Source organism: Triturus cristatus, chromosome 2_2 (genome assembly GCF_964204655.1).
Source record: "Triturus cristatus chromosome 2_2, aTriCri1.1, whole genome shotgun sequence".
NCBI classification, from domain to species: domain Eukaryota; kingdom Metazoa; phylum Chordata; class Amphibia; order Caudata; family Salamandridae; genus Triturus; species Triturus cristatus.
Genome location: NC_140582.1, coordinates 262319818 through 262346549, shown reverse-complemented (window position 1 = coordinate 262346549; position 26732 = coordinate 262319818). Strand labels below are relative to the sequence as shown.

The window sequence follows — 26732 nt, the reverse complement described above, 5'->3', positions numbered from 1 at the left end:
GCTGTTGGTTATTTTTATCTTTCTTTTCAGCTATTTTTAATACGGGCGGGGCAGTTTTGAAGATATAACTGAGTCCTACTAATTTTAAGAGGATGATTTGGCAAGGCCTGTAGGAAGGTGGAATATGACTGCATGGTTACCCCCACTTTTTTCCTGGTGTTTTGCTGGTTTTCGACTAGTCTGACTGGGATCCTGCTAATCAGGACCCCAGTTAATCTGCTTTCTCCCTAAATTGGTTGTGCATGTACTTTAGGTACACTCCAGATTGGATACTGGGGTACCCTTATCAGTCCCTAGTATATGGTACACCATGTACCCAGGGCATAGGTACCCCAGAGGCCTTCCAGAGAGACTGTTGGACTTGGCCCTTCTGGCAGGTTCACCCCTGGACTTTTTTTGCTTTTTACTGATGACTTGGTGTGGTAATTGTTTGGTCTCTGCGCACTTTCCCTGTGTCCCAGGGTAAAGTGCGTGCGTGCTCTGAGTGCATGTGGTGAGATAGGCCTGCCCTCCCATAGGAATGCATGGGGAATGTATGTGTCCCTAGTAGTTCCTGATGCGTGGGGTGTGCAGGCCCGAGTTTGGTATGTGCGGACTCGTGGGAGTGAATGCTGCGCGATGATGTGTGCGGCGTGCATGTACCTAGTGTGGAAGTGCCACTTCTAGAAGTGGGCACTTCTGTGTGCAGTGTGTCTGTCGCGTGATTGGCTGGTCATGTCATGTTGCGGGCTAGGGATTCCCCAGAGTCCGGATGAGTCACCCAGTGGTGAATGGGGAGATCAGCAGCTAGATGGGTGGGAGGAGTACACCTGGGTCCTGAATAGGACAGGGTTTTCCACACACAATGCTGGCCCCGCCCCCTGTGGTGCGACTGACGACCCTAGCCCTGCCAGTGAATAGAGTGAGGGACTGAGCACATCAAGGGTGCTCCCCAACCAGCTGCGACTGGTTTTCCCCCTCACCCTGAACCCAGAACAAAGGGTTTGCCTGTATAAAAATGGGGCTGTGTCCCCACAGAAACTGTTCTCTTGCAGGATCCACTTGAGGGGGGGGCCTGCTGCTGCTGGGCGCCAGGAGAGACCGCCACTGGGGACTGCCTCCCTGTTGGAGGGCCCTGTGAGCTGGCTCTGGGCCCAGTCTTTGCCCCCCTGGCTTTTGAAAACTTTATTGCTGGACCCTTTTGCTTGTAGCGCCTGGGAGCGCTGTGATTTACTGCATAGCGCTAGGAGCGCTTCATTTTGAGGCCCGAGCGCTGCCAGCGCGCTCCGGTGTCGCCCCGTCCCAACCGAGGGAATCCCCGGCGTAGGGATTCCCCCCTGGGGCATCGGATCGAGCGGGAGCCCACCCCGCATTGTGTGTTCGTTGGCGGGTGCCCACCCCGCTTATCTGGTCCTTTCGTTGGCGGGTGCCTACCCCGCTTATTGGTAGTGGTTATCGAGGGAGCCTACCCCTCTTACGAGCCAAGGATCACCGCCGCGGCCGGGGAAGCCCCGGAAGTCAGGCAGTGCTGACTAGGACGGGGGCGTGGCCCAACCAGGAAGCAGACGGGAGCCTACCCCGCGCTCCTGGGATCCTGAGGACGAAGGAGGAGGGAGCCGCGTAGAGATCGAGGGAAGCGGACGGGAGCCTACCCCGTGCTTCCCCACGGAGAAGAGGACGTGACTTCCCGGCCCCAGAGCAGAGAGAACGGAGGCGACGCGGGAGTCCCCAGAGCAGCCCGGTGAGTGTTTAAGAAGGGCTGGGGGACTCCGCGCATGTGCTGGGGGTGCGGGGGCAGTGATCGAGCCCCGGGAGGCTCCAACGGTTGCCACAGCATTTCTCGAGCCCCGTGAGGCTCTAGGGGGGCATCTCGATTGGCGCAGAGTCCAGAGGGACTCCCACGTGTGGGGCAGTATCGCTTCTTGAGCCCAGTGAGGCTCCATCGTTGTGCAGAGCCACGAGGGCTCTAGAGGGCATTGTCCGGTGTTCAGAGCGCCCGGAGCGCTCCAACGAAGGGGGGCACGACTGTTCCGAGCCACGAGGGCTCTAGGGGACATTTCTGAGTGAACAGAGCCCAGAGAGGGCTCCAGAGGCACGCAGAGTGCCTGAAGTTCGTTTTCCAGCTGCCCAGCACTTAGTGGGCAGCTGCCACGTTTAGGTGGGGGACCATTTTCGTTTCAGCTTGCGCAGCTGGCGCAGCTTGACTAACGCAGGGCGTCCTAGCCCCTACCAGGCCAGTTGGCCCAGGGACTGCCACAGATAGTGGCTAATGTGAGTTTTTGCGCCATTGTTCCTTTCCTGCACCTCTGAATGTGTTTATGCGTCATGTGCTTTGCTTTACACCTCTGAATGTTATGCATCATGTGTTTATGTGCTTAGACCCCTACAGGTATTGTGATACTTAGGTGGTTGTGTTCTCCCTAACACAGGTGGTGCTAGTGAGGTCCTGATTCCCTGCGCAATATTTTCCTAAGGTGGTTAGGGTTGCGTAGGTGGTACTTACCTGATACCAGTAGTTACTGGTTGTGTGCTACATATGTTATTTTGTACGACAGTATTATTCCTATGTTCTAAGAGTGCTAATTCCGGACAGCGGTCCACGTGGCCCTGTCCCCTGTACATATAATCCCTTGTAAATTCTGCCTGTGCCTGTTGGCACATTGTAGAGTGTGTGTTTTTGTCTAATGTGTTGTGTATAATACAAAGGCTATTTTTATAGAATACCTTGTGTGGAGTTTCCTTTGTGGTGGGCCTTGGGTGTTGTTGCTGGGTGCGCGCGCAAACGCTTTACACATCGCCTCAGGGATAAGCCTGTCTGCTCGTGCCAAGCTACCAAGGGGGTGAGCAGGGGTTATCTTTGGCGTGTAACTCCCCAGCCCTGACTAGAGTGGTGGTTTCTGTCTGGCTTTGGCGCAAGCCCTAGCCAACCAGAAATCCCATTGCTAACAGAGACCATTCAAACTGACATCACAGGTCTGCTACGGCAGCCTGTGTAAGGTGGTGCATGCACCCCTTACTATAGATATAGGTTTAATGTAATACATCACTCCCTACGTTTCCCAAAGGATTGGGCAAAGGAGGAAGCTGATATTCCCCGTCAATGTGATGGCTGCTTGGTCCAGGACGCGATGCCCCTGTCCTTCTATGCCCTTTCAACTCTTATATGCGTTAAAGATTTTTAAAGCCAATCCTAACTGAGCGTAGCTTTGGACAAGCTAGGCCTGCCCTGTTGCAGATGCTGACGAATATCAGAGCTTGTAACCATGTTGCCTGTTTTTTAATGAATGCTTTTAAAATGAGCAATTCATTCATTTGAGGTTATTGTATTGGTTGTTAGTGTAGTCTATGCAATCTCCTTGTTTATAGCTGCAGCCTAGGAGGGTCTTAATGTGGTTTATTATACGATTTGTTATTATTTTTATGACTGTGGGGTCTTATTGATATTTTTTTTATTGTCTTTTATGGTTTATATGTTTTAAACTGAAAACAGAAAATTATTGAATTAATTGTTTCACTTTAACTTGATGATACTGGACAGTGATCTGTTTGCAAAATAAAAGTTAGCTAATCAAACATCTTATCTTTTTTTTTTTTCTCCCATTTGTCGTAGACAGTTTTGCTCACCGAACAGCAGTCCGGACTGCACTGGCCCAGGATGAACAATGGCAGGAAAAGTATATTTCCAAAATGCTACCCTTATTGGAAAAGCAGGAAAATGAAATCGCATACCTGGTGCCATGGTGTAAATTAGAGAAGCCAGAGAAGGAGGGTGAGTATTAAAGTAGAATGAGAGTGACTGTAGGCTAATGGTCTTATCAGTAGAATGAGAAATATTAGAAGCACAGAGATACGCAAACTTTAAGAGCGCAAAGTAATTTTGATTTTAATAAGAGAACTTTTTATTTTATTTCGCAAATAAAATATGCCATATGCTTATTACTTTAAACATCCCAACCCTTCAAATAAAAAGGTTAACGGGAAAGAGAATTGGTGCATGATGTTAATTTATTAACATTTTATAGTTTTGTTTAATTTTACTTTTGCCTCTTTGTGCTGCTCACTCAGTAAAATGGCAACAATATTGTTGCTCATGCGTTTCAAATAGCAAAATTCTATATTTTCTTTTGACCCTCACAAGCAGTGCAGATATTTTGTATTAAGCGGTTTTGTGTCTAACACTTTTGTTTATTGCCTTGGTGTGGTTTTATCTACACATACATTGGATAATTTATTGTTTTAGAACAACTTGGAGAAAAATTGGATTTGTTTGGTTTTCAGCTTTTGAAAAACTTTAATTGGGGGGGCATGGCCAGGATGCCGGGGAGTAGGACATGTCTTCTGTGTTTCCGCCACCCGAGCTCGCATCAACAGTGCCCAGAGGGTTTCCTGGCTGGCAACACTCTAAGCATAGGTGAGACTCCGACTCCCTCTTTGGTTGAACTACTGGGGAACGCGAGCATTAAGATGGCGGCTGCCTAGGCCTCTATTTGCGGGCTTCACAGCTGTCTGCTCTGCACCCTAATACCAAGGGGGAGGGGCACCCGAGACTGTCCACCACTCCACTCAACCTTTAAATAGCGCTGCCTGGAAGGTGATTTGGAGACCTTTGAATATCAAGGGCCATGAGGCTCTGGACGGCCCTGATATATCGACCTGACCTCCCGCAGCCAGTGAGACCCTCCAGAGGGATACCAAGGCCGATGAACTCGCCGCAAAGCGAAGGACCCTGGAGTGCTGGGCTCAGCTAAGTGGCTTCATCAACACCTCCAACAGCAGTAACAGAAATAGTAATAAGGGCACCTTCAGTACCACCCGTCCGGTACTTTCAGCAACCTTACCTGCAGTACTGCTGTCGCATATCCTAGGCCCATGCATTGCAGCAGACCCACGCCTGTTGTTGGCAGCTTCAGGGGAGTGAGTGACCTATAAGCCCTCAAAAATGACCTCACACAAGACATGTGGGAAATGTGTCAAGACCTGTCTTCACTCGGAGATCGCATTTCTATACTGGAAGAAAACGAAACAACACGATGAGTTAAGGGCTCAGAGGACCTTGAAAACCGGTCCAGCCATAATAACATTTTACGCAGAAGGGTTCCATTGGGGGCAGAGGGCTCCGACATAAGAGAATAGACCCAGGCGCTCATTCGCTACACTCTAGATTGGGAAGACAACACTGAACTGGGCCTGGACATGATCCATCGGGTCTGTCGGTCCGAGGGCACTGCATCAAAGTCATCTGACATACTAGCTTGCATCTACGTCTTTCAAATAAGAGGACATTCTGAGAGCCGCCAGATCGAAACAACCCATCTGCTTCAGAGGACACACTGAAGGCCTCTTCCAGGAAGTCTCCCTCCTTACCCTCCAAATCCAGGGAGTTCAATCCAGTGACTAGTTTCTTATGCTCCAAAGTGGTGTCCTATGGCTGGGGGGGGCACCCCTTCAGACTAATCTTCCACTGGGAAGGCCAGCTCCATCAGCTGCGATCACTGAAAAAGGCTCCTCTGATTCTGGGCCTCCTGGCTGAGAGCGTCTCCCCCTACTACTGCAGGCTCTCCCCATGGCTCCCCAACACGAGCCTCGGCATGGCAGACTATAGAAAGATCAAACGGCTCCCATGCCCTGGCCCTGAGGAGCGGACACTGGAGTGCCGAGATGTCCTAGATAAACTTGCCTCTGGCACGTGTGGCATGTCCACCAGACAATGCCCCTCACTGGTTGCTTTCTGCCTGCTATTATTCTCAGCCGGTACTTCTTCTGAACTGATGGCTGCCTCAGGTGGCGGAGAGGCATCTGCCACCTTGGAGATCTGACCCCAGTCTCTCCGCTTCCGGCCTAGTCGAGTATGCAGAACACCATCATTAACTGACTCGTACAAATTGTGTTTTATGATGTTATTTTTTTATAATTGTTCATGGGGTTATCATTCCTTCACCTTCCATGGTCGGACTAGGACATCTTTGTTTTGGGTCGGGTGCCAGCCCTACACTCCGGGCTCATACTCTGCATGCACTTTCCCTGCTCTTCTGTAGCTCGCCAGGACTTAGCACCCCCTGACTGACTGTCCTGGAAATTAAAATTACGAGCCTCAACGTCAGAGGCCTCTTCCTTCTACAGCACTCTTGCAGAAACATCTGTCTACTCCAAGAAACGCACATATTACCCAAGGACTTCCACTGCATGCAATTCCGCACAAGCTGTGGTCTTCCAACTCCTCAAAGCGAGGGGGGGGGGGTAGCTGTGTTCTCCATGAGGTTTAGGGCAGACATAGTGTCTAAACTGATAGAGAATTAGGGACGCCTTCTAGCATACCAACTTCGACTTGGCACCTTCCATTTTACCCTGGCAAACATTTATGCACCCACCAGCAAGGTTCCTTTGTCATGAACACCCTCTCTCCTGTAGTTCAGACCCCAGATGCTGCCTTAATGGTCAGGGGTGACTTTAACCTGGTCAAGGATAATGATCTAGACCATTCTGGCCAATTCTCAAATCAAACTGGGGCTCTTGCAACGCAAGGAAACCTTTAGTTGGCGGACTGTGGCCTGTGCGATATCAGGTGCGTAAACCACCCTAATACTAGGGAGTACACTTATTATTGAGCTCTCAGACCATGCACCTCAGACTCTAACTGCACGCATTGACACAATGCAAGAGAACCCCTTGCGCTGGTGCCTCAGAGAATCTCTACTTTAGTCTCCTTCGACCACTGCAGCCATACACAAGACGATCCTAGACTACCTACAAACCAATGATACTGACCAGGTCACACTGGCTTCCGTTTGGGAAGCATTGAAATTAGTAGTCCGAGGGGAATTTATTGCTATATCTGCATCTGAAAATTGCACCTGTAAAAAGAAATAGCGGACCCTTGAGCTGAAAGTCCTAGAGCTTGAGGCAATACACAAATGCCCTGGGCCCTACTGGTCTGGGGAAAGCTGGAACGAACACGCTTGCTTCGCTAACAAATAGATTTAGACAGAGCAGAATACGCCTTAGTCCATCTAAAGATCTACCCTGGAGGGCAATTGCTGTGGGCGACTGCTAGTACATCGCTTGCAGGCCAATTTTCATTCTGTGTCTATCCAAGTGATCCGCCCCACCTCGATCACAGAGGCGTGATTAGACCCATAGATCGCAGACACATTCCAAAGTTTCTATAGCACTCTCTACAAAGAAGCAGCAGGGGCTCCTGTCAACCCCTCGGACTACGTCACAGCCTGTCCACCAACCCCCCCTTCCATCCCAGGTGGCTGACTTCTTAAACACCCTATAAGCATTGAAGAGGCAGTCTCGGCCATAGCCAGCCTGAAGCTAATGAAGTCCCCTGTGCCGGATGGATTCCCCTTAAAATTTTACAAAACCTTATGCCAAGAACTAGCCCCAGTCCTCACTCGACTCTTTAACTCCTTTGCCACTACAAGCTCCCTCACGGATTCCATGCTGGAAGCTTCGATCTTGGTCATCCTCAAACTGGGCACAGATCCAACGTTATTTGGGTCTTGCAGGCCCATATCTCTTCTAAACGTAATGCCAAAATATGTACAAGCACATTAGCCCACCGCCTCAACCCCCTCATGCCGGGACATATCTCTCTAGAGCAGGCTGACTTCATACCAGCACACCAGTGTGGAGACAACACTAGACACATCTACTCTCAATGAATGCAGAGAAGGGGTTTGAAAGTGTCCATTGGCCCTACCTCTTCAGGACTCTGGAGTTTTTGGCTTTGATAACAGGCTCCTAGGATGGATAAAAAGCATCTACAGCTCCCTAGAGCAGCGGTGCATGTGAAAGGACTGTCATCCCAACCTTTTCCAGTCTGCCGCAGTGCATGACTTGGCTGCCCCCTCTCTTCCCTCTTTTTTTACCCTGTATATGGAGCCCCTTGCCCAACACATATGAGCACAACCAAATATCACTGGTGTCCGGTTCGGGGGAGAACAGAACCTCATTAGCCTTTATGCTGACAACGTGATCCTGGCCATCTCAAACCCAAGGGTATCTTTCCCTGCTTTGGTCACAGAACTCCATTCCTCTGGAACCTTCTCTGGCTTCAAAGTCAAAATGCAAAAATCCCAAATTTTGAATCTTTCTGTCTCGACTGAAAACCTATTATGTGCTCAATTTTCATTAGATAGGGCCTCTGACTCCATTCCCCTACCTCGCGATCAAGCTAGCGAATTCCATTCCCCAAGCCATTTCACTTTATTACAACACGTTGGCCTAGCAAATCCGGTCGGCTATTACCAACTGGGAACGTCTGGGAGTCTCCTGGCTGGGCAGGGTCGCAGCCATTAAAATGACAAACTTACCATGCATTCTTTGCCTTTTCCAAGCCCTACCGTTGACCTTGCCAAAACGTGCACTTCCATCAATGCAATTCTATATTAATAGGTTTGTGGGGGGGCAGGGAGGGAGAAATCTCGCCTCCACAAACATCTCATATACCGTCCGACACGTGAGGGAGGCCTTGCAATGCCCTCCCTACAGCGTTACTATTTGGCCTCACAGCTACGTCTCTCAGTAGAATGGAGCAGGCAGCTCACTGAGAAGTACTGGTGCTTTATGGACCAGGCAGTGGCAGGTTCCAACATCTTGATGTAACCTTGGCTTTCTCGGAGGCATAGGGCTTGGGGACTCCACTCTTCACCGGTCACGAGCTCAGTCTTTCGAGTATGGGATGCTGTGGTGACCAAAGCGGGGTTAACTTACTTCCCTTCCCCAATGACGTGTATCCTGTCTAATCCACATTTCACTCCAGGTTTCGACTGTACGTGGATTGGCTGCATGTTTGACCCCCAGGGAATAATTCTCTTTGACCAACTGAAAATAGAATACAGCTTGGTGGAGGAAGACTTCATCCCAGTACCTTCTGGTCCACCCCTGAGTGATGCAGCCCTCTGTCCAGCCTCAAGCAGAGAGATCCTTGACACCTTTCGAGAAGTGGTTAATACTTAATGAAAATTACAGGCAACTTATCACAGTGTTATATACCATCCTCAGCCGAGGGTAGACTACCACTCGCTCTGCAGGACAGAGGAGGTGGGAAGAGGAAATCGGCAGAACACTTACCGATTAGGAATGGGTTAACTTTCTCCATAGAGCCCGTCATACTGTGCACAACATGTCTAGCACAGAAACAGTATACAAAATCATGTTTTGCTGGTACCTGACCCTTGCATGACTGCAGAGAGTTCTAAAAAGTGCTGGAGGGGTTGTGGGGGGACCGGTTTGATGCTCCACCTCCTATGGCACTGCCCCAAACTCACTTGCTTCTGGGTCCAGGTCCTGGACGACATTGACCGAGCTTTCAACACTTTTTTCCCTTGGTTTCCTGCATACACAATCCTTGGGCTGCCCAGTTCCCTGACGTTTCTACTCCACTTGTGTTGAGGTAAGCATATGGCATTATCTCTAGGTGCGGCACACCCGGTGATCCTTGCTTAATGGGAAACTGACAGGAGCCTTCAACACACAACTTGGTTACATAAACTCTGGTTCATTCTGGGCATGGAGAAGTTGATAACAGTGGACCGGAGACCGGCTGACTATGCCTAAGAGTGGGCTCCTTTCATACATCTTCTATCTACTGAATTCAATGAACTGGCGTGCCTGACCTACCTGAAATTACTTCGGCTGTTGCCCCCATCTGGCCCCCTGTTGCCTGCTACCTCCGCCTAGACATCCTAAGTCACTGGCCATAATGACCGCTGACCTTTGACACGACTGACCACCTAACTACATCTTGAAATGGGGATGGGGGGGTTGTTTTTGGGGTTGCTTGTGATTTCTTATGGTTAAATGCCTCAGTACCGCTGCCCGCCGCAGGGTTGTAGCCAAGAGACTGTGTACATACACCTATCTGGTTATAGCACGCTGCCGGCGTCTTGGGGTTATAGACGTTCGGCTGTGTTAAAACTTTACTGTGGCATAAATAAAAAATAATTTATCTGTAAAAGCTAGAATTGTTAATTGAAGTTCTTTCTAATTTTGCATTACTGTTTTAAAATTTTATTTATTGTATTTAAATTTAGAATGGTTGGATAAGGCCATTACCAGCATTTTTTTCAAATGCTGCAATAGATCAAGACCATCAACCCTCTTCCGATTTCTTGTTAAATTTGGATTTATGATTGATTTTGTAACAATATCAATTGCTAGTTATAAAGTCATAAAATTGGCTTTTTTTTTTTTATCTTCAGGATTTTTACATTTGTTTTAGGTTGGATTTGTTTCTTGGTACTGGTTCCAAAATGTGTGTATTTGTTTTAATGGGAATGTTAGTTAAAAACTTGGGATTTAAGTAACATTACAGTCATTTTATATAGGAGTTTCACCTAATCAGAATTTTTGATTCCAATTTTTTTATGCAATAAATCTTTTAATTTTCAGTTACCAACACCTACAGCACGGAGGCCATCATAGAATGTTACGGGTTATAGTCCACTATCCTCCTTGTTCAAAAACGTTTTAAATTAAACCTTGCCCACCTACCCTGCCTCATCCAGCACCAGGACAGTGACAATTTGTGTGCTAGTTTAGACCATTACCAGTTTTGGCATCTGGAGACAAGTGTGTAATGTTATGATCCTATGTGGCAGCTGAGAATATTTCTAAATATCTAGTCCCTCTGAGTTTTCTAGGAGTCAAAACTCTGGGTGTCGTTGGAGATTGTGAGCACAATCTTTTCCATGTCGCAGAGAAACCATATTTTATGTAGCAAAATCTGAAATGTTGGAAATGTTTGCTTCCTTCAGTGCATCAAGAGGGTCTTTTTAGCGGATATAATATCTTTGCCTATTCCTCTGAGATTTGAGGGGGGATGTTTTATTTGGTAGCCCTGACCATTGTGTATGCTGGGAGTCTGGGGATCTCGATTTGTAATATGTTGCCTATGACGTCTAGAACATCTGATAGAGACATCTAGCTGCAGATTCCTTACCTTTGATTTTCCCAGGCATCAGATTGAATCCGGAAGATTTTCTGAGAGCAATACTCTTGCGTGCCGGTAGGTGGCTTTGGTCAGCTCTGCGTAACGTCACTGCGTCGTCTCCGCCATCAAGACGCGTCATCTATATAGGTGCCACCTTGGCGCGCTGACGTCAGTTCTTTTCTTTTTGCACCAGTTAGCGCAGATCCGTAAAGAGAGCTACCCTCTGTCACTTTTTGACAGTATTTTTTCAACAATATATCGAACTTTTTTGGGGTGTAGGACGTCCAAGAAGACTTCTGTATTCAAGCCATGCGCCGCCTGTCACCGCGCCATGTCGGTAATGGATCCACACCTGGTTTGCCTTTGGTGCCTGGAGCACGTCCACGACTCAGTCGTGCTCTGACTTCCGGGCCATGGCTCTGAAAGCTTTGAGGAAGTGGTCCTTAAAGCTACTTGCGGCCCGGCACGGCGTTTTTTGCCCCGGAGTTCTTGTTCACAGTCCTGGTCAAGAGGAAGGTCCGGGCACCACTCCGGGAGCTCTAAGCCTGCGGTCTCCCACTCAAAGTCTTCGAGTTGGTCAGGTAAGAAACATATAAAAAACAAGAAGTCGAAGTGTGCTTTGACTTCTCCCCACCAGGTGGCTAACGCGACAGAGGAGTCACTGTGATCTAGTCCTCATTCGGCTGAGCCTGCCCCGGGGTCGACTCCATGCTTTCCCGCTTTCCCGGAGAGAGACCCCCGCCCAGCTCAAGGAATTTTATGACTCCATGTGCTGACATTGCCCTGCACCAGGCGGCCAAATTTCCTCACCAACCACCCTACAACAGAGAGCTTGGTGGTCCAAGCCTTTACATTTCAGGGTGTGTTCTCTTCCGCACCCCCGGACCGGGAATCCAAGAGGCTGGATAGTTGAGGCAAGAAAATGTTTACTTCCGCCAGCCTTGCATTGGGGTTGGTGAACAGCGCATGCCTATTGGGCCGTTACTCTCACTCCCTGTAGGAAACAGTTGTGCAAGTGCTGCCACCAGTCCTTGAGGAGGCCCAGCGCATCCTCTCCCAAGCAGTATCCGATGGGAGAGAAGCGGAAAAGTTTGCAATTTGTTGTGGGCTTGACACCACTGACTCGCTAGTCAGATGGATTTCATCGACAGTGGCTCTTCGACGCCACGCCCGACTGAGAACTTCTGGCTTTTCTGGGAATGTCCAGGCTTCCCTCGTGGATATGCTCTTTGATGGCACCCGTCTCTTCAGGGATAAAGCATACATGGCCCTGGAGTACTTTAAGGACTCACGGGCTGTGGCCAAGTCATTGGGCCTCTCAGTGGGCACACGTGGCTACTTTACTGCATTTTCTCCTTAGCCTTTAAAATTGGCCTTATGGTAGGTTCTCTTTTAATAACCTGGGAGTGAAAGCTGTAAAGTTTCAATAAGGTTTTCTTATCAGTGATAGGTATTTGTATGTAGAACCTCCTCTTCTACAAATATAGTGAAATCCAAAAATGACAGGGATTTTATTATATACAGTGTGCGTGAATTTCTCCGATCACAACCTATCAGCCATGGAAAAATGGCAGAGTTGAGTACATGTCCCTTGCCCATACCACTAGTACATAATCTATATATCTCTTATAAGTTAGTATGTTGTTTTTTAATGAGTTAGATGGATTTAAAATACATTTCTTCTCAAAATCATAGACATACAGCCCGCTACTCTTGGGGCGAAGGTACTCCTCATGGAAGTCCCATGTATTTCCAAATAAAATGTACCTTCGAATTCAAAAAAGTTCCTTGTGAGTGCAACTTTTGCATGCTCCAGAACAACTGTAGGTGGTGTCATATGAGCCCAATTCTCTTTTGAGAGTTTCTTATATTCTTGTTGAGTGTCTTCCTGTGGTAAACTAGTGTACAGACTTTCAATGTACAGACAAATTAAACACATTTTCTTCAGGATTGAATTCTATCTCTTTCAGTTGATTCAAAAGATCTTTGGTGTCCTTAAGATAGATGGGGGTCTTTTGTTCCAGTGGTTTCAGAAAGAAACAGATTTCAAAAGTGAGACAGAGGTTCCAGAAGTGAGTCAATACCAAAAACTATGGGGTACCCAGCTGGTGGGAATCTGTTTTTTTTTTTTTTTAAGTATTTTTATTAAACAACAACAGTTCCAGTCAGATACACATCATAAAGTGGGCAATCATATATTGTACATACTCCATTGTGCTGGGAGTACTGGCGTGTCCATACAATAAAACGCAGATATCTTGAGCGGTTCAACACAATACACATGGATTCATCTTTTGCACCCTGACCCACATCCTTCTGGCCTCCACCCGCCTCCAGGATCTGTACTTCTCCCAGGGGCACCATATCTTTTCCCACTTCTTAGGACAACCTCTGCTGTCCTACATCACTCTCTCCGCCAGGCGGCACCAATCCATGTCCATTTTCCAGTCGAACAATTTGGGAGGTATCCCTGCACCCCATAGCCGTGCTATGTTGCGTTTAGCGACCCCAGCAGCTAGCATTAGCCAAATGTTTGTGTGCTCAGGCCATCTATCCTCCCCAGTAATGCCCAATAGAAGCCAGCGTGCCTCCGGTTAAATGTGAATCTCCAACACCCCCGACATCACTCCCGCCACTTTTGTCCAATATCGCAGTATTATTGGGCATTCCCAGAGAATATGAAACAATGTGCCGGGTAATCCGCAGCCTCTAACACATTGATCCGACAATGCCCGTCCAATTTTGTGCTGAAGTGTGGGGGATAGTTCACTCTGTGCAGAATTCATAACTGAATTAGTCATTATCTCTAGCATAGGTTTCGCCACGGCAGTTGTCACACATTTAAAGAGTTCTGCAGGCAGCCTGTTAGGGCTGCCACCTTTCCCGATTGGAGGTCCTTAATGGCCCCTTCTACTTCCTCCGCCGTTAAGTCTTGGTCAATGTCCTCCCTGTCCTCCTGTGTCACAGTCGGTAGGGATAGGCCCGCAAGCAGATCTACAGACTCAATAAGCGACCTAGTAGATGCGATTGATAAACATTCTCGTAATATGTTGGGAACGCCTCCGCAATGTCCGCTCCAAAGCAAAGAGTCCCCCCGTGCTTTATGTAATTACCGCAACCAAGTCCCGATCCTGGTCCCATCTCTCCAACCATGAGATGAGCTTGTTCGGTTTTTACCCAACGTCATACAGTCTCCTCTGCGTGGCCAATGCATGTTGGCGCGCTGCGTCCTCCCATAAGTCCCTAAGTCCCTTCTGTTTAAGGCGAAGCCGCAGCAGCAACCCCTGAGTGCCCGGCGTCTCCCGCGCCAGCTCCCGCTCCAGGGCCTGAATCTTGCGCTCCAGTTCATTGCACTTTGAGCAGCTTTGTTTCCTTTTCATACCCACCTCTGCCTGAATGTAGCCCCAAATCACTACTTTGTATGCTCCCCAAAATGTGTAGGATGAGTTGAGAGAACCCGTGTTCGCGTCAAAGTATTGTTGAGTGCGCTCCCTGAGCTTGTCCTTGAAATCCATATCTTTTAAATGCCAAGGTGCAATTCGAGGGGGAAGCGTAAAGTCCCTAAAAGGGCCATGAAGCAGGATCTCCACCGGAGAGTGATCAGATGTACTCCATGCCATGTGGTGGGCTCTGAAGAAATGTCCCGCTTGAGTGCATTGTGTAAAGATATAGTCTAACTGAGGCACGCCACCATGTGCAGTGGATATGTGTGTGTACTGCCTACAGGAGGGATTATACAGTCTCCATAAGTCTGACAAGCCCATCGCGGAGGCAAACGTCCAAAGTGGTCCTGCCTCCTCAGCCCTCCTCTGTCGCGTAGTCCTATCCCATTCCTGGGACATCACATCATTCATGTCCCCACCCAGTATTAACATCCCGGATGACATGTCCAATAATGTTGTGCTTAGTTCAGGGAAAGTATCTATATGGAGTCTAGGGGGGACGTATGTGGGGCATAAATTTAGATGACAGCCTTCCCACGTCCCTGCAAGGGCCACAAACCTCCGCAGTGGGTCCCGCAATATGCGACCCGGGATGAACAGAACCGTATTTTTAACCAGGATCTCCACCACCCCTGGAGCCTGATGTAAAGCCCGCATGCGCCCGAAGGGTGTAGCCATACCGATTTATCACCAGGTAATGGTGGCCACGAAGGTGTGTTTCTTGAAGTAGGATCAGGTCGGGGGCATGTCTGCGTAAATATTGCAGGACCGCAGTCCGCTTGATCTTGTCCCCCGACCCATTAACGTTTCACGACAAGATTTTCAACATTGTTGCAGGTTGGCTGGCCATGTTGACATTCGGTAACATATATACTGCCCATTCACACTCAATGCCCTCCCAATGCCCACCTGCACCCCGGGGCCGACCCCTAATGCTGCATCTGCAGCTGGAACATAAAAAACATCAAGCATTGCGCATACCTTATAATAACTGTAACAAGAAACCCTTTCCAACTCCACCCTCCCTGCAGCACTGCACAGTATGTTCACAACTACCCACCTCCCCAATTTGCAGAGCGCCTGTCACCCATATTGTCTCATTTAAACTAAAGTGAGGCGCATGGTCCAATCTCCCCCCACACCCGGCGTCCCTTAATACTAGAGCCTGGTTAAACATTTTAATCAAGTCCCTTCAGAATACTTACGTAGAAGTCCTCGGATTCCCATGGGTGTTCATTAGTGTCCTGCTTGCCCTTGATCCATTTACTAACGACAACAGCATTCTGAGTTTCATCTGTATTGGAGAGTGCCCCAAAGATCTGTCACCGTTACTCTGATGGCTGCAGTTCGTTACTCAGAATTATCGCCTCCCTGAGCAATCTGCTCCGTGCCAGCGCTAGACTTACTTGTTGTTCAATTTTCTGGCCTGGTCCTGTTTGTTTGCCAACGCTGCTCCCGGTGTGGTCGATTTCCGACCGTGCCAATCCGTCTAACCACTCCCATGTTTCCTCTGGGCTTTTGAAAAACCACAACTTGCCCTCCAACTCGACCCTTAATTTGGCAGGAAACATCATCTCATATTTAAGTGTGAACCTCGGCCGGTGGTGTTGTCGTGCGCGCCTTCAGGACCCTTTTCCTTTGTGTCCATTCCTTTCTGCCATGCATATTTATCAAGTTTAGTCTACATTGCTGTGCGGCCACCTTTCCCGCCCGCCATTTCGCCACCAGCATGGGCTTGAGATCCTGGGTCTGGCAGCATACTCACCGCCGCCTGCTCCAGGGCAGATGCTCTGCCAGGCCTGTCTGGTTTCGCCAGCCCAGCCCCGCATCCTACCAAGCTCAACCCCTTGTGCAACTTCCTCCAATCCGAGGGTTTCCAGGATTATTTTCCAACCTGTGAGGAGCTCCGCAGGTGCACCCACGAACCTACGCCACCGCCCGGGTGATGACCACCAGTGCACCCCCCAGTCCGCCGATGCTCCTAAAGGCGCCACCGGTCCTCGCAATTCTTGTGCGTTGCGTGGTTGCTGCGCTGTCACCGAATGTATGCCCGCGGTCTCACGGGGCTGAGCCAGATAGTTGTGGTAATGCGGAATGTGATTCACCCCGGACGCCTCGTCTTACTTGGCTGGGCCGCGGGGAGCGTCTTTAAATCCAACAGATCACTGTCTTGCCATCTACACGGCGGTGCACTCCCAGTGTATGCCCCGTTCAGCAGACCACGATATTCTCTCAACACGTCCATTTACCCCCGCATTCTGTGCACAAGCTTTAGGAGTAGAGCTGCTGCACAGGCCGCCGGATCCAAGTAAACCATGGGAGTCGGCGGTAGGGAGCAGCTTCTTTTGCCGCTCCCTGCCATTCAGTAGTGTGCAGATTTCTCCGGCGTACTACTGTACACCGCCGAGGAGGCTGATGCCTCTACCAGAGTGGTTCAACAGGCCATTTCACGGTCCGGCCACAACCCGCTCTCTTCGCGACCCCTTCTTCCCCGGCCGTCACCGCCGGAGCTCACCGTCGTTCTCAGCCCTCATTGCCTTCGGGTTTGGTGCCCCTTCAAAGCCTCAGGGGCATAACACAGGCCCCCGCTGCCCCCGCAGTGCGGAGGCCCCCAAGCTCCATGGGGCGCCCTCAGCACAGGACTCTGGCTGCAGAGCTCCTGATTGAGCCCAGAGGGTGCCCCTCCACGTGCCTTGCAGGGAGGCCCCCTCGAGTTTCGTTACGCCAGTGCAAGCCTCTTCTATTTTCGACCACAGCAGGTGAGATTAACACTCCATGCACATCTCTGCCACTCTTTGCCGTCGTCGTGGGTATTTCCTCCCCGTAGCAGTATTCCTCAGGGCCGTCCCGGCGCCATTGTTGCGCAGCAGTTACCAGGCCTGTAGCATATCTCCGGACTGGTGCACCCAAATAACACCGCGCTTGTTTCGGGAACGTTCCCGGTACTCAAGGGGCACTAGCAGCATTGATAGCGGCTTGTTACATATCGGATTTATGTGCGGATATAGTGCCAATATCGGCCACACTCACCAGCCCTCTTGCAGCAACATACGGGTAGCATAAATAAGCAGACAAGACAACTTTTGGTGGAGAAAATTGCTGCAGGTTTATTAGCATACCAAACATGCCAACATGGTGGGTTATCTTACAGGCGATCCAAAGGCAAGCTGCCCCTCGCGGCCTACCACCTGATGGGCCAACTTGCACCGTGGTCTTAGCCAATCGGTGCTTAGCGGTTGTGGTGAGGGGATAGCCCCTCCCCCTTCCGGTGAAATCTTGGTCCACCATATAACTCACGCCCCCCCCCCCCTACGAGGGGCGGAACTTTCAAGCGACCCCCGATTGTACAGGTTTCCAACCGCCCGTAGGACAGATGGGGTGCCGTCGCACCCCAGGGTCCACTGCACAGACTTCCTGGGGATATTGGGCCTCAACATCCTTTGTGCTCCAGAAGAGGGTACCCCTGAGTACCTTTCCGCATCTGGATCGCCATGTAACTCCGCCTGCAACACAAATAAAAAGATGAGAACATCCTTCCTCCCCTCACCCTGACACGCCGGGTAAGCGGTAGGGAGGGAGTTGGCGTCAGGGCGAGGGAACAAAGAGACCGCCAGGGGGGCGGGGGAGGACAATATACCCTTCCCCAACCCCCCCCCCCCCCCCCCCCCCCCCCCACACCGGCCGGAAATGACGCGCATGGGACCCCAACCGGGGTCTCTGGAAAACACTAGACTGCCCAGTGTGCCATCTTGTGGGACTAAAGGGGCTGCCCTCTTATGAGGGTCCCCTGCGGGGACAGTCGGTCAGCCCGCATAGTGCCAATATTGACCACACTCACCAGCCCTCTTGCAGCATCATACGGGTAGCATAAATAAGCAGACAAGACAACTTTTGGTGGAGAAAATTGCTGCAGGTTTATTAGCATACCAAACATGCCAACATGGTGGGTTATCTTACAGGCGATCCAAAGGCAAGCAGCCCCTCGCGGCCTACCACCTGATGGGCCAACTTGCACCGTGGTCTTAGCCAAACGGTGCTTAGCGGTTGTGGTGAGGGGATAGCCCCTTCCGGTGAAATCTTGTTCCACCATATAACTCACGCCCCCCCATACGAGAGGCGGAGCGTTCAAGCGACCCCCGGTTGTACAGGTTTCCAACGGCCCGTAGGATAGATGGGGCACCGTCGCACCCCAGGGTCCACCGCACAGACTTCCTGGGGATATTGGGCCTCAGCACCCTTTGTGCTCCAGAAGAGGGTACCCCTGAGTACCTTTCCGCCTCTGGATCGCCATGTAACTCTGCCACAGCCCTGGGTGTGGCGACAGTCGCAGCCAGGGCCCCCCACCAAGGCCAGCGCTCCTATTTGCATCCCGCTATTTCTAGGGTCTCCCCTAGGTCAAGGAGGAACAAGTCCATGCCTATTCTGGAGAGATGTTCCCCATCGTCCTCGAAACACCCTATGGATTTCACATGAAGCAAACCATGTCTGATGAATCCGAACCCCATTTGTTCGGTGAATTTACGCATCGCGCAATTGACTCTCCTGCGCGCAGCCTCCATTGCTTCCCCAGATCGTGCTCCCTGCCACAGGAGCCGTGGGGTGATCTCCGACCACCACAGTTCACATGTCCCTAACTTATTGCTTAATTTGCAAAGATTGGCTTTCATATCTTGAAGCAATGTCCTCTTGCCTAGTGCCATCAGGTCGTTACCCCCCAGGTGAATGACCAGCAGGTTTGGGGGACTCGGCACTCCCCCCAGTCTCTGCTGCAGTTTGTCCAACAACCCATTCCATTGCATGCCCTGGTAACCCAGCCAAGTTATCTCGGTGTTTGAAAAGCCATGCCTCCACTTCCTGCTCGCAGCCCACTGTGCCAATCTGCTGACGCCAGAATGGCCAATCACCCAGACCTTTGTTCCTGGTAAATAAAGAAATGTGATGTTGCAAAACGTTTATTACCAACACAGTACGCCATAATGAAACATGTAAATTACACTAACATCACACTCCCGCCAGTACCCGGAAAACCGGTTCCTGCAGGCAAACCAAATAACGTGGCACATGGCCATACATAGTTGTAAACAGTAACTTAAAACACAATGCCCCCATCACACGCTATGACCGGGCTGCAGAGAAGGCACATAAAGTTCTTGGGCTCATGGACGTATTAATTTTTTCAAACAGTGGGATTGCCAGCGCCCCACTTGTTTGATACCCTCTGCTGGCAAACCTTCCTTAAATGCTGTAGTTGCTGCTCCAATGCGGAAGGAGTGGCTGCAGAAACGCTTGCTAGGGTCGTTGTTACCAGATAGCGCCAGACACGCATGCATGATGTGTTCCACCTGGTACTTAGTAAGGGGCGAGCTGTCTGCATGTATGAAGAGATAAGCGTCTGCTGCCGGACGCAGAGCCGCGTAGGCGGAGAGCAGCCTAACGGGGCAATACCTCCCGTCCCCCAAACTGTGCAGCCAGAAAACCCTGCCCTTACCGCTCTGATCTGTCTTTGACCTTCGTAGTGTTACTTTGAGGGAATCGTAACAAAGAAGGGTACAAAGTTCCTCATGTACAGTGACGGAGAAGAGCAGGTAAGAGAATATCTCAGCTGGTTAATGCTAAGAAAGACCAATCAGAAGAAAGCAAGGGAAATTGCCTTAATTTGAACTAGTGCTCTCACACACCCAGCAAGCTAGGTGTCATGCTTCATCATATGAGCACTGCCCCTCGTCAAGTCGGCGCTGCAATCCTTGACGGGCTCCCGAAACCGGGGCTCTTTATCGGGGATCTTTTGTTCCTGCCGAAGGTGCTTGGGGGTGAGGGGCCTAGTGGGAGATGATGTAGCAGAAAAGTGAAATTTAAAAGGGGTCAGTTGGTCCTACTTCAACTTTATTCCAAAGGTCAACTGCCCTGTTAAAAATGTGTAGAGTGGCTAATTGCTAGGAATTAGGAATCTAGGCAAGAGCTCTACTCTATATGATCAACATGTTTCTTGCCGCAGGAGTCAGGAGGATCAGGGCAATTCATCAGGATCAAAATAATACTGTCTACAAACATATATGTGGTAAGGAGATTTCTACATACCACTTCTTATGGTTTGTTCCTACAAGGGTTGCTATTGTTGTTGGCACCACCCCGGTTCCTGGCGGTTTGGGTAGGTCGCTTTCCTGTACGTGGATCCACGTCGGACCCAATTGGGTTCCTTTTTAACCGCCAGCACCGTTGCTAACAACAGTAGCAACCCTTGTAGGAACAAACCATAAGAAGTGGTATGTAGAAATCTCCTTACCACATATATTTTTGTAGACAGTATTATTTTGATCCTGATGAATTGCCCTGATCCTCCTGACTCCTGCGGCAAGAAACATGTTGATCATATAGAGTAGAGCTCTTGCCTAGATACCTAATTCCTAGCAATTAGCCACTCTACACATTTTTAACAGGGCAGTTGACCTTTGGAATAAAGTTGAAGTAGGACCAACTGACCCCTTTTAAATTTCACTTTTCTGCTACATCATCTCCCACTAGGCCCCTCACCCCCAAGCACCTTCGGCAGGAACAAAAGATCCCTGATAAAGAGCCCCGGTTTCGGGAGCCCGTCAAGGATTGCAGCGTCGACTTGACGAGGGGCAGTGCTCATATGATTGGGGAAGTGTGGCTCAGGGGTTAGAGGCGGCAGACCCGGAAGCTGAGATCGGTCCTGGACCAGGGTTCAATTCCCCGCCTCGGCGGGTCTTGTGCTAAAAATTCCACGGACTCGATAATTCTCGCCCCGGTGCCTCCTCGACTCACAGGTTCACACTCTGCGACTCTTGGCAATAGCTTGCTTAATCTCCACAACGGCCCCTCGCGGCGGGATGCCTGACTTTCACCTTGTGGATACCCTGCTATCTCACAGGGGAATACCAGGACGGGTTCCCTAAGCAAGCGCCGGGAAACCCACAGCGGGTAGCTGTGCGCTATATAAGCTCAACTACATTTACATACACACATATGATGAAGCATGACACCTAGCTTGCTGGGTGTGTGAGAGCACTAGTTCAAATTAAGGGAATTTCCCTTGCTTTCTTCTGATTGGTCTTTCTTAGCATTAACCAGCTGAGATATTCTCTTACCTGCTCTTCTCCGTCACTGTACATGAGGAACTTTGTACCCTTCTTTGTTACTAGTCATATGGGGTATGTACACTGGACCTCTCTAAACAACAACACCCCTAGTCCCTACCTTTGATATAAGACTTTGAGGGAATCCCCAGCGAGAACCACATCCTGCCAATACAGAGCCATCCCAGTCTTATCATTCTTCGCTCTGGCCACCAACTCACTAATGCGAAGTGCCCCAAAGAAAGCCAGGCTGAACGCGGCAGCAAACCATGTTGCCTCAAACTCTGAGTGAGTGTCCTTGTGCATCCAATCTAGCATCCCCTGGAGTGTCTCAAAGTCTATGGGTGACCTGCTGTCCGGTGCCTTAGGTTTGCTCCTGGCCCACCCTTTTAATGCTGCTCTCACTACAAAAGAACTCGTTGGGTCTGACTCCCCCCTGAGTCTAGTGTGGTGGCTGATTGCTGCAAGGTAACCTGATATCCAGGAATGGCTCTTCCCATTGTCTTTAGCCCACAATATGAAGGACTGCACTCTGGTTGCTAAAGATAGATTGCCTCCATCCCATGGGCCCGTCACTGAGCAGAATTTATTCACACAGGATTTATATCTCTTGTTAGTCCCTGGCGCTAGGGATGACTCGCCCAGGCCCCTCATACGTCTCGCCACTTCAACAGGAACCCCAGGTGTGCTGGGAAAGGTGTCCCCTCCTCTCTCGCTCTCGGCCATGCCTCCCGGAACCGGTGCCACTGAAAACGAGAGAGAGCATCAGCCGCTGTGTTCTGCACACCCTGAATGTGTCGCGCCCTGAATTCAACATTGTTGTAAAGACAAGCCCGCACCAACTCACTCAAGAGGCACAGAACCAGGGGACAACTCGCTGACTGGGAATAGACCAGAAAGGACCCTTTTGGCCGACAGAATTGTGGGCCATAAATGGAAAGCCACCACAATGGGGAATTACTCCAGCACTGTGATGTTGATCGTGATCCTTTTCTTGTGCCAGGCACTGGGCCATTTCTCAGCACACCATTCCCTGTCTAAAATGGCTCCGAATCCATCGCTGCCTGATGCATCTGTGTGTAAGGCTAGGTCAGGGCTGCCTGCCCAGGGGGCCCTCCAGATTACTGAACCGTTAAAGTTGGCCAAGAAATCCGCCCACATGGCCAGATCCAGTCTCATGCCTTTGCTGAGCTTGACCATGTGATGCTTTTTTGAGACCCTGGCGGTGGCCCTGGCCAACCTTCTGCCAAACACTCTTCCAGCTGGTATGACCCTCACTGCAAAGTTCAGTTTCCCTAAGAGCCCTTGAGTGGCCTTGCCCTGCGCAACCACAGACTGGATGTGTTGTGCGAGGTCGCGCACCTTGTCTGTGGGTAATCTGGATTCCCCTGAGATGGTGTCTAGCTCTATCCCCAAAAAGGTTAAGACCTGTGCTGGACCCACCGTTTTACCTGGTGCAAGGGGGACCCCCAAGTGCCTGGCCAGCTGTTCAAAATCCTCAAGGGCTTGCTTACAGTCCTGCGTGCCCTCACTCCCAATGAACAGGAAGTCATCTAGATAATGAGTTCACCCCTGCCACCCCGTAGGTATCCTGAGGGGCCCATTGCAGGAAGCAACTGAACGCCTCAAAATAGGCACATGACACCGCGCAGCCCATGGACATGCATCTGTCAAAAAAGTACCTGCCGTCTAGCCTGAAGCCCAGCAGGTGATGGCTGCTCGGGTGGACTGGTAGCAAGCGAAACGCAGATTCAATGTCCACCTTTGCTAACCAGGCCCCTCTGCCTGCCCTCCTGACTAGGTTCAATGCCATGTCCAGAGTACAATAAGACACAGAGCAGGTGCCCTCCTGTAGCCCATGGTTGACTGATGCCCCTTCTGGGTAAGAGAGGTGGTGAATAAGTCTAAAAGCCCCAGGGTCCTTCTTGGGCACCACCCCCAGGGGAGAGACTACAAAGTTGTTGAGTGGGGGTAGCAGAAATGGACCCGCCACCCTGCCCAAAACCCTCTCCTTCTCTACCTTTGCCCTAACTACCTCCGGATGCTCTCTTGCAGACCTGAGGTTGTCGGCCTCTCTCCTGCCCAGGGGGCCCACGCGGGGGATTTTAAAACCTTCATTGAACCCCAAAAGCAGTGTGCGGCTATCTGTTGTGTTGAGGTATCGTCTAAGAAGAGGCGTGATGTTAGCCAGGCTGACGGGGGAAGGGCCTTTGGAGAAGAGCCCGAGTGAAGTTGGACTGACTGCGGGGAGAAGACATGTGGGGAGGGGGGGGCTTTGAGATGTTGTACTCAGTAGTGTTCCTGCCTCAACTTTGTTGCCCGCTTTTGTCCGCTGGCTGCTTACCCCGCTTGGTATGGCAGGAAACCGCTGTGTGGGGCCCGCCACATGTGCTACACGCATGCTGGAACTTGCAGGTCTTACCCCAAGAGCAAGATCCATTGTTAAAAAGGCGGCAAGTGCCCAGGGGGACCTCCTGAAACCTCCCCTCTGTCCCCCTCCCCTACGTGCCCCTTCCGTTTGTTGGAAATGACCCCTTGGAAGACGACTGTCCCCCCTGTGTATTTCCCTGGGTGCCTACACTTTGCTGTGAACGGGAACCCATATGATCCATCCAAAGCTGGACCTCTTTTTGGTCCCACCCCATCTCCGGGCACTGAGACATCTTCCTCCTGAACTCCCTGTCATAGTTCAACCATCCAATGCCACCCCACCTCATGGCCTCGTTATGTATGGTCCTGGAGTACTGCACCAACCCTGGACCCTGTTCCGGAGATTTCTCCATAGTGACGGATGCTAGTATGGAGAAAGCCTCTAGTCAGTTAGCTATGTTCTTCTCCGGCCAAGGCTGGTATTTTACTTTTTTGTCATCCTCCTTCGCCCCCATTTTCCTGGCGTCTAACCCCTCTTGTCCCAGCATTAGCAGGGTAAAAATGTCCACAAAATCCCTCCTCCAAATGCCTTCTTTGGCTGCCTGGGGCACTTGCCAGGCTAGAGAACAACGCCCAGACAGCAGGGGTGCAGTCGTTACTTGCTGTACCAAGTTGGGCAAGGGAGCGGCTGTGAGAGCAGTAGTAGGTTGTATTACCAAGGTGGGCAAGGGAGCAGGTGTGATGGAAGACAAAACAGCTGTGGCCCCCGAACTTGTATTGACTGACATAGTACTCGGGCTGGCCGCTATGGAGGGGAGCACGGGAGTTGGCGCTGTGCTAAGCACCCCCACACCTCCTGCCCATACACTTGTTGCAGCTAAAGTGGCTCCTTCCTTAGCGCCCCCACTGGGGCACAAACGTGCGGGGCTGGTGGACACAGAACCTGCTTGAAGCTGGGTCATGAAACTGTTCATAGTGTCCAAGAGTTTGGCAAGCTCATCCCTAGTAGCGTAGTTACCTTGGGCCGCGGTACTGTCCAACGGGGTAAGTGGCCCCGGGGGCGTGGGCACACCCAGCGCTGTAACGACCTCCTTGGGGGCCTGAACTGCTCTGCTCCTGGGTGGTGGCAGCGGATCTGCCGGAAAATCCCTGGACGTGGGTTTGCGGACCTGCTTGGGCCTATATGGGCCTGCCTCTGACCCGGGCTGTTGTTCTGTAGGAGGAGAATCGCTGCCAATCCCAGAGTCCTCCTGGTTGGGGGTGTTCAGGATGCCATTGGCCCAAGCCAGGCCTTTGCTCTTGGCCATCTCAAAGAAAATAGCCCACTGTGCGTCCTGCGAATTGCCCGGCATCGTGTCGTCCACCTGGGATCTCTCCGGCAAAAGGGGGGGGTGATCCCTGTCTATCCATGGCGACCTTCGACTCCACACAGGCCCCTGATCTGAGGAGATAAATGTATGGGATCACAACATGATAATGCTTGGTTGTTTATTGCAGACACCTCGAGCCCCCTGCTTCCCTAGACGCTCTTGCCCCCCAAACCCCTATACTTACTTATTGAGCGATGGCGGGAGTGGACCTGGGGCGTGACGCGCCCGAAGGCTGCTCAAATCTTAGCCCTGCGTGTGCTGGTGAAGTGGGAGTGCTGGTGGGAAAAAAGTCAACGTTAACAGGGGACCCTGGTGCGTGAGCGAGAACCTAAACGCACGCCCCCATAGGTCCCGGTGGTCCCCCGTGGGACCCGGACCCGTCTCTCCAGTTTACACCCGAAGGTGTGATCCCTGACCAATACCTTGTTTCTCAAGCTGCCCAACCTCTTGCGACAAAGACCCCTTGTGACGTCGCCTCCAAAAAGACTTTTTGACCTGGAATGAAGAAAGGATTGATTAAAAAGCCCTGGACGAGGCCACCACAATGAACCCCTCGCGCTCTGTCACATCTTCGCTGCAGGCCCCTGTGTCCCCTGGACCCCGCTGCGGCCGTGGACCCATCGTACCATCGCGCAGCTGTACCCCAACGAATGACACAGCACCTGAACAGGAGACACATTAAACATTCCCATACAATATGTAGATAATGCTATTGCGTCCCACCACTATGTCTATGCTGGGGGGGGGGGGGGAGCCAGGCGAGCGTAAAAGCCCTGCCCCACCACCTGCGTTAGCCACCTCCCATAACTGCCCTAGAACAAGCACATGACATACATAGCATTCTAAGTTACATAACCCCTTTTTTTTTTTTATTGCTTACAAAATTGCGCTAAAATAGCAAAAAGCGCAATTGTAGGGGAGACCCCAAGATCCAGTGCAGCCTGCTATAAGATCATAATTTGCCCGCATAAGATGGGCCTAAGCTCGTAGCAAAGGCTCCCGCCTCCTGAAGATCCCATTCAGGCCTCCCATCCAAGTGCTAACCAGGCCCGACCCTGCTTAGCTTACAAAACGGACACTGAACGTCCCATGTCAAGGCGATCCGGTAGCGTGTGCAAAGCTGCACAACTGCATATAAACACAATTCCCCCGCAAGCGCCGAGGGCCCGAAGGGCGAGACTGTCAGGCTTCCGATCGATAGCAAACGGTCCGAGATAAACACAGTCCGAGATAAACACTCTCGGCTACGTAGGGCCCAAACTCTGCCATGCTGGATTCTTAGAGAGGGTTGGGGGGGGGCGGGTACCGTTACGGGGGCACCACTACCCCCACCGACCCCAAGACATGGCTGGCATCCTCTGACCTCGTAGCACTCGAGGATCTTGCTCCGAGGGGATCCTGCTCGCCTGCTCGGCAGGCCCTTATGCATGACCGTCCACGAGTGGAGGGGCCGTGCTGAGGATGGGGCTTAGCCCCTAGCCACGGTGGCCGAGACCAGCGACCGCCGGGCCGCACGGTAGTGCTACTGGGCCAT

The 26732-nt window shown here is 50.9% G+C and overlaps 1 protein-coding gene across 1 annotated transcript in view; it reads left to right on the top strand.

The window, feature by feature from the left end:
• The window catches only part of LOC146862121 (protein NipSnap homolog 3A-like), a 216502-nt gene that overhangs the window by 135760 nt on the left and 54010 nt on the right, over positions 1–26732 (top strand). The window contains exon 3 of the mRNA XM_085641312.1: positions 3590–3748. Within this exon, the coding sequence (XP_085497438.1) occupies positions 3590–3748 (159 nt within the window). The remainder of the gene's footprint in view (positions 1–3589; positions 3749–26732) is intronic.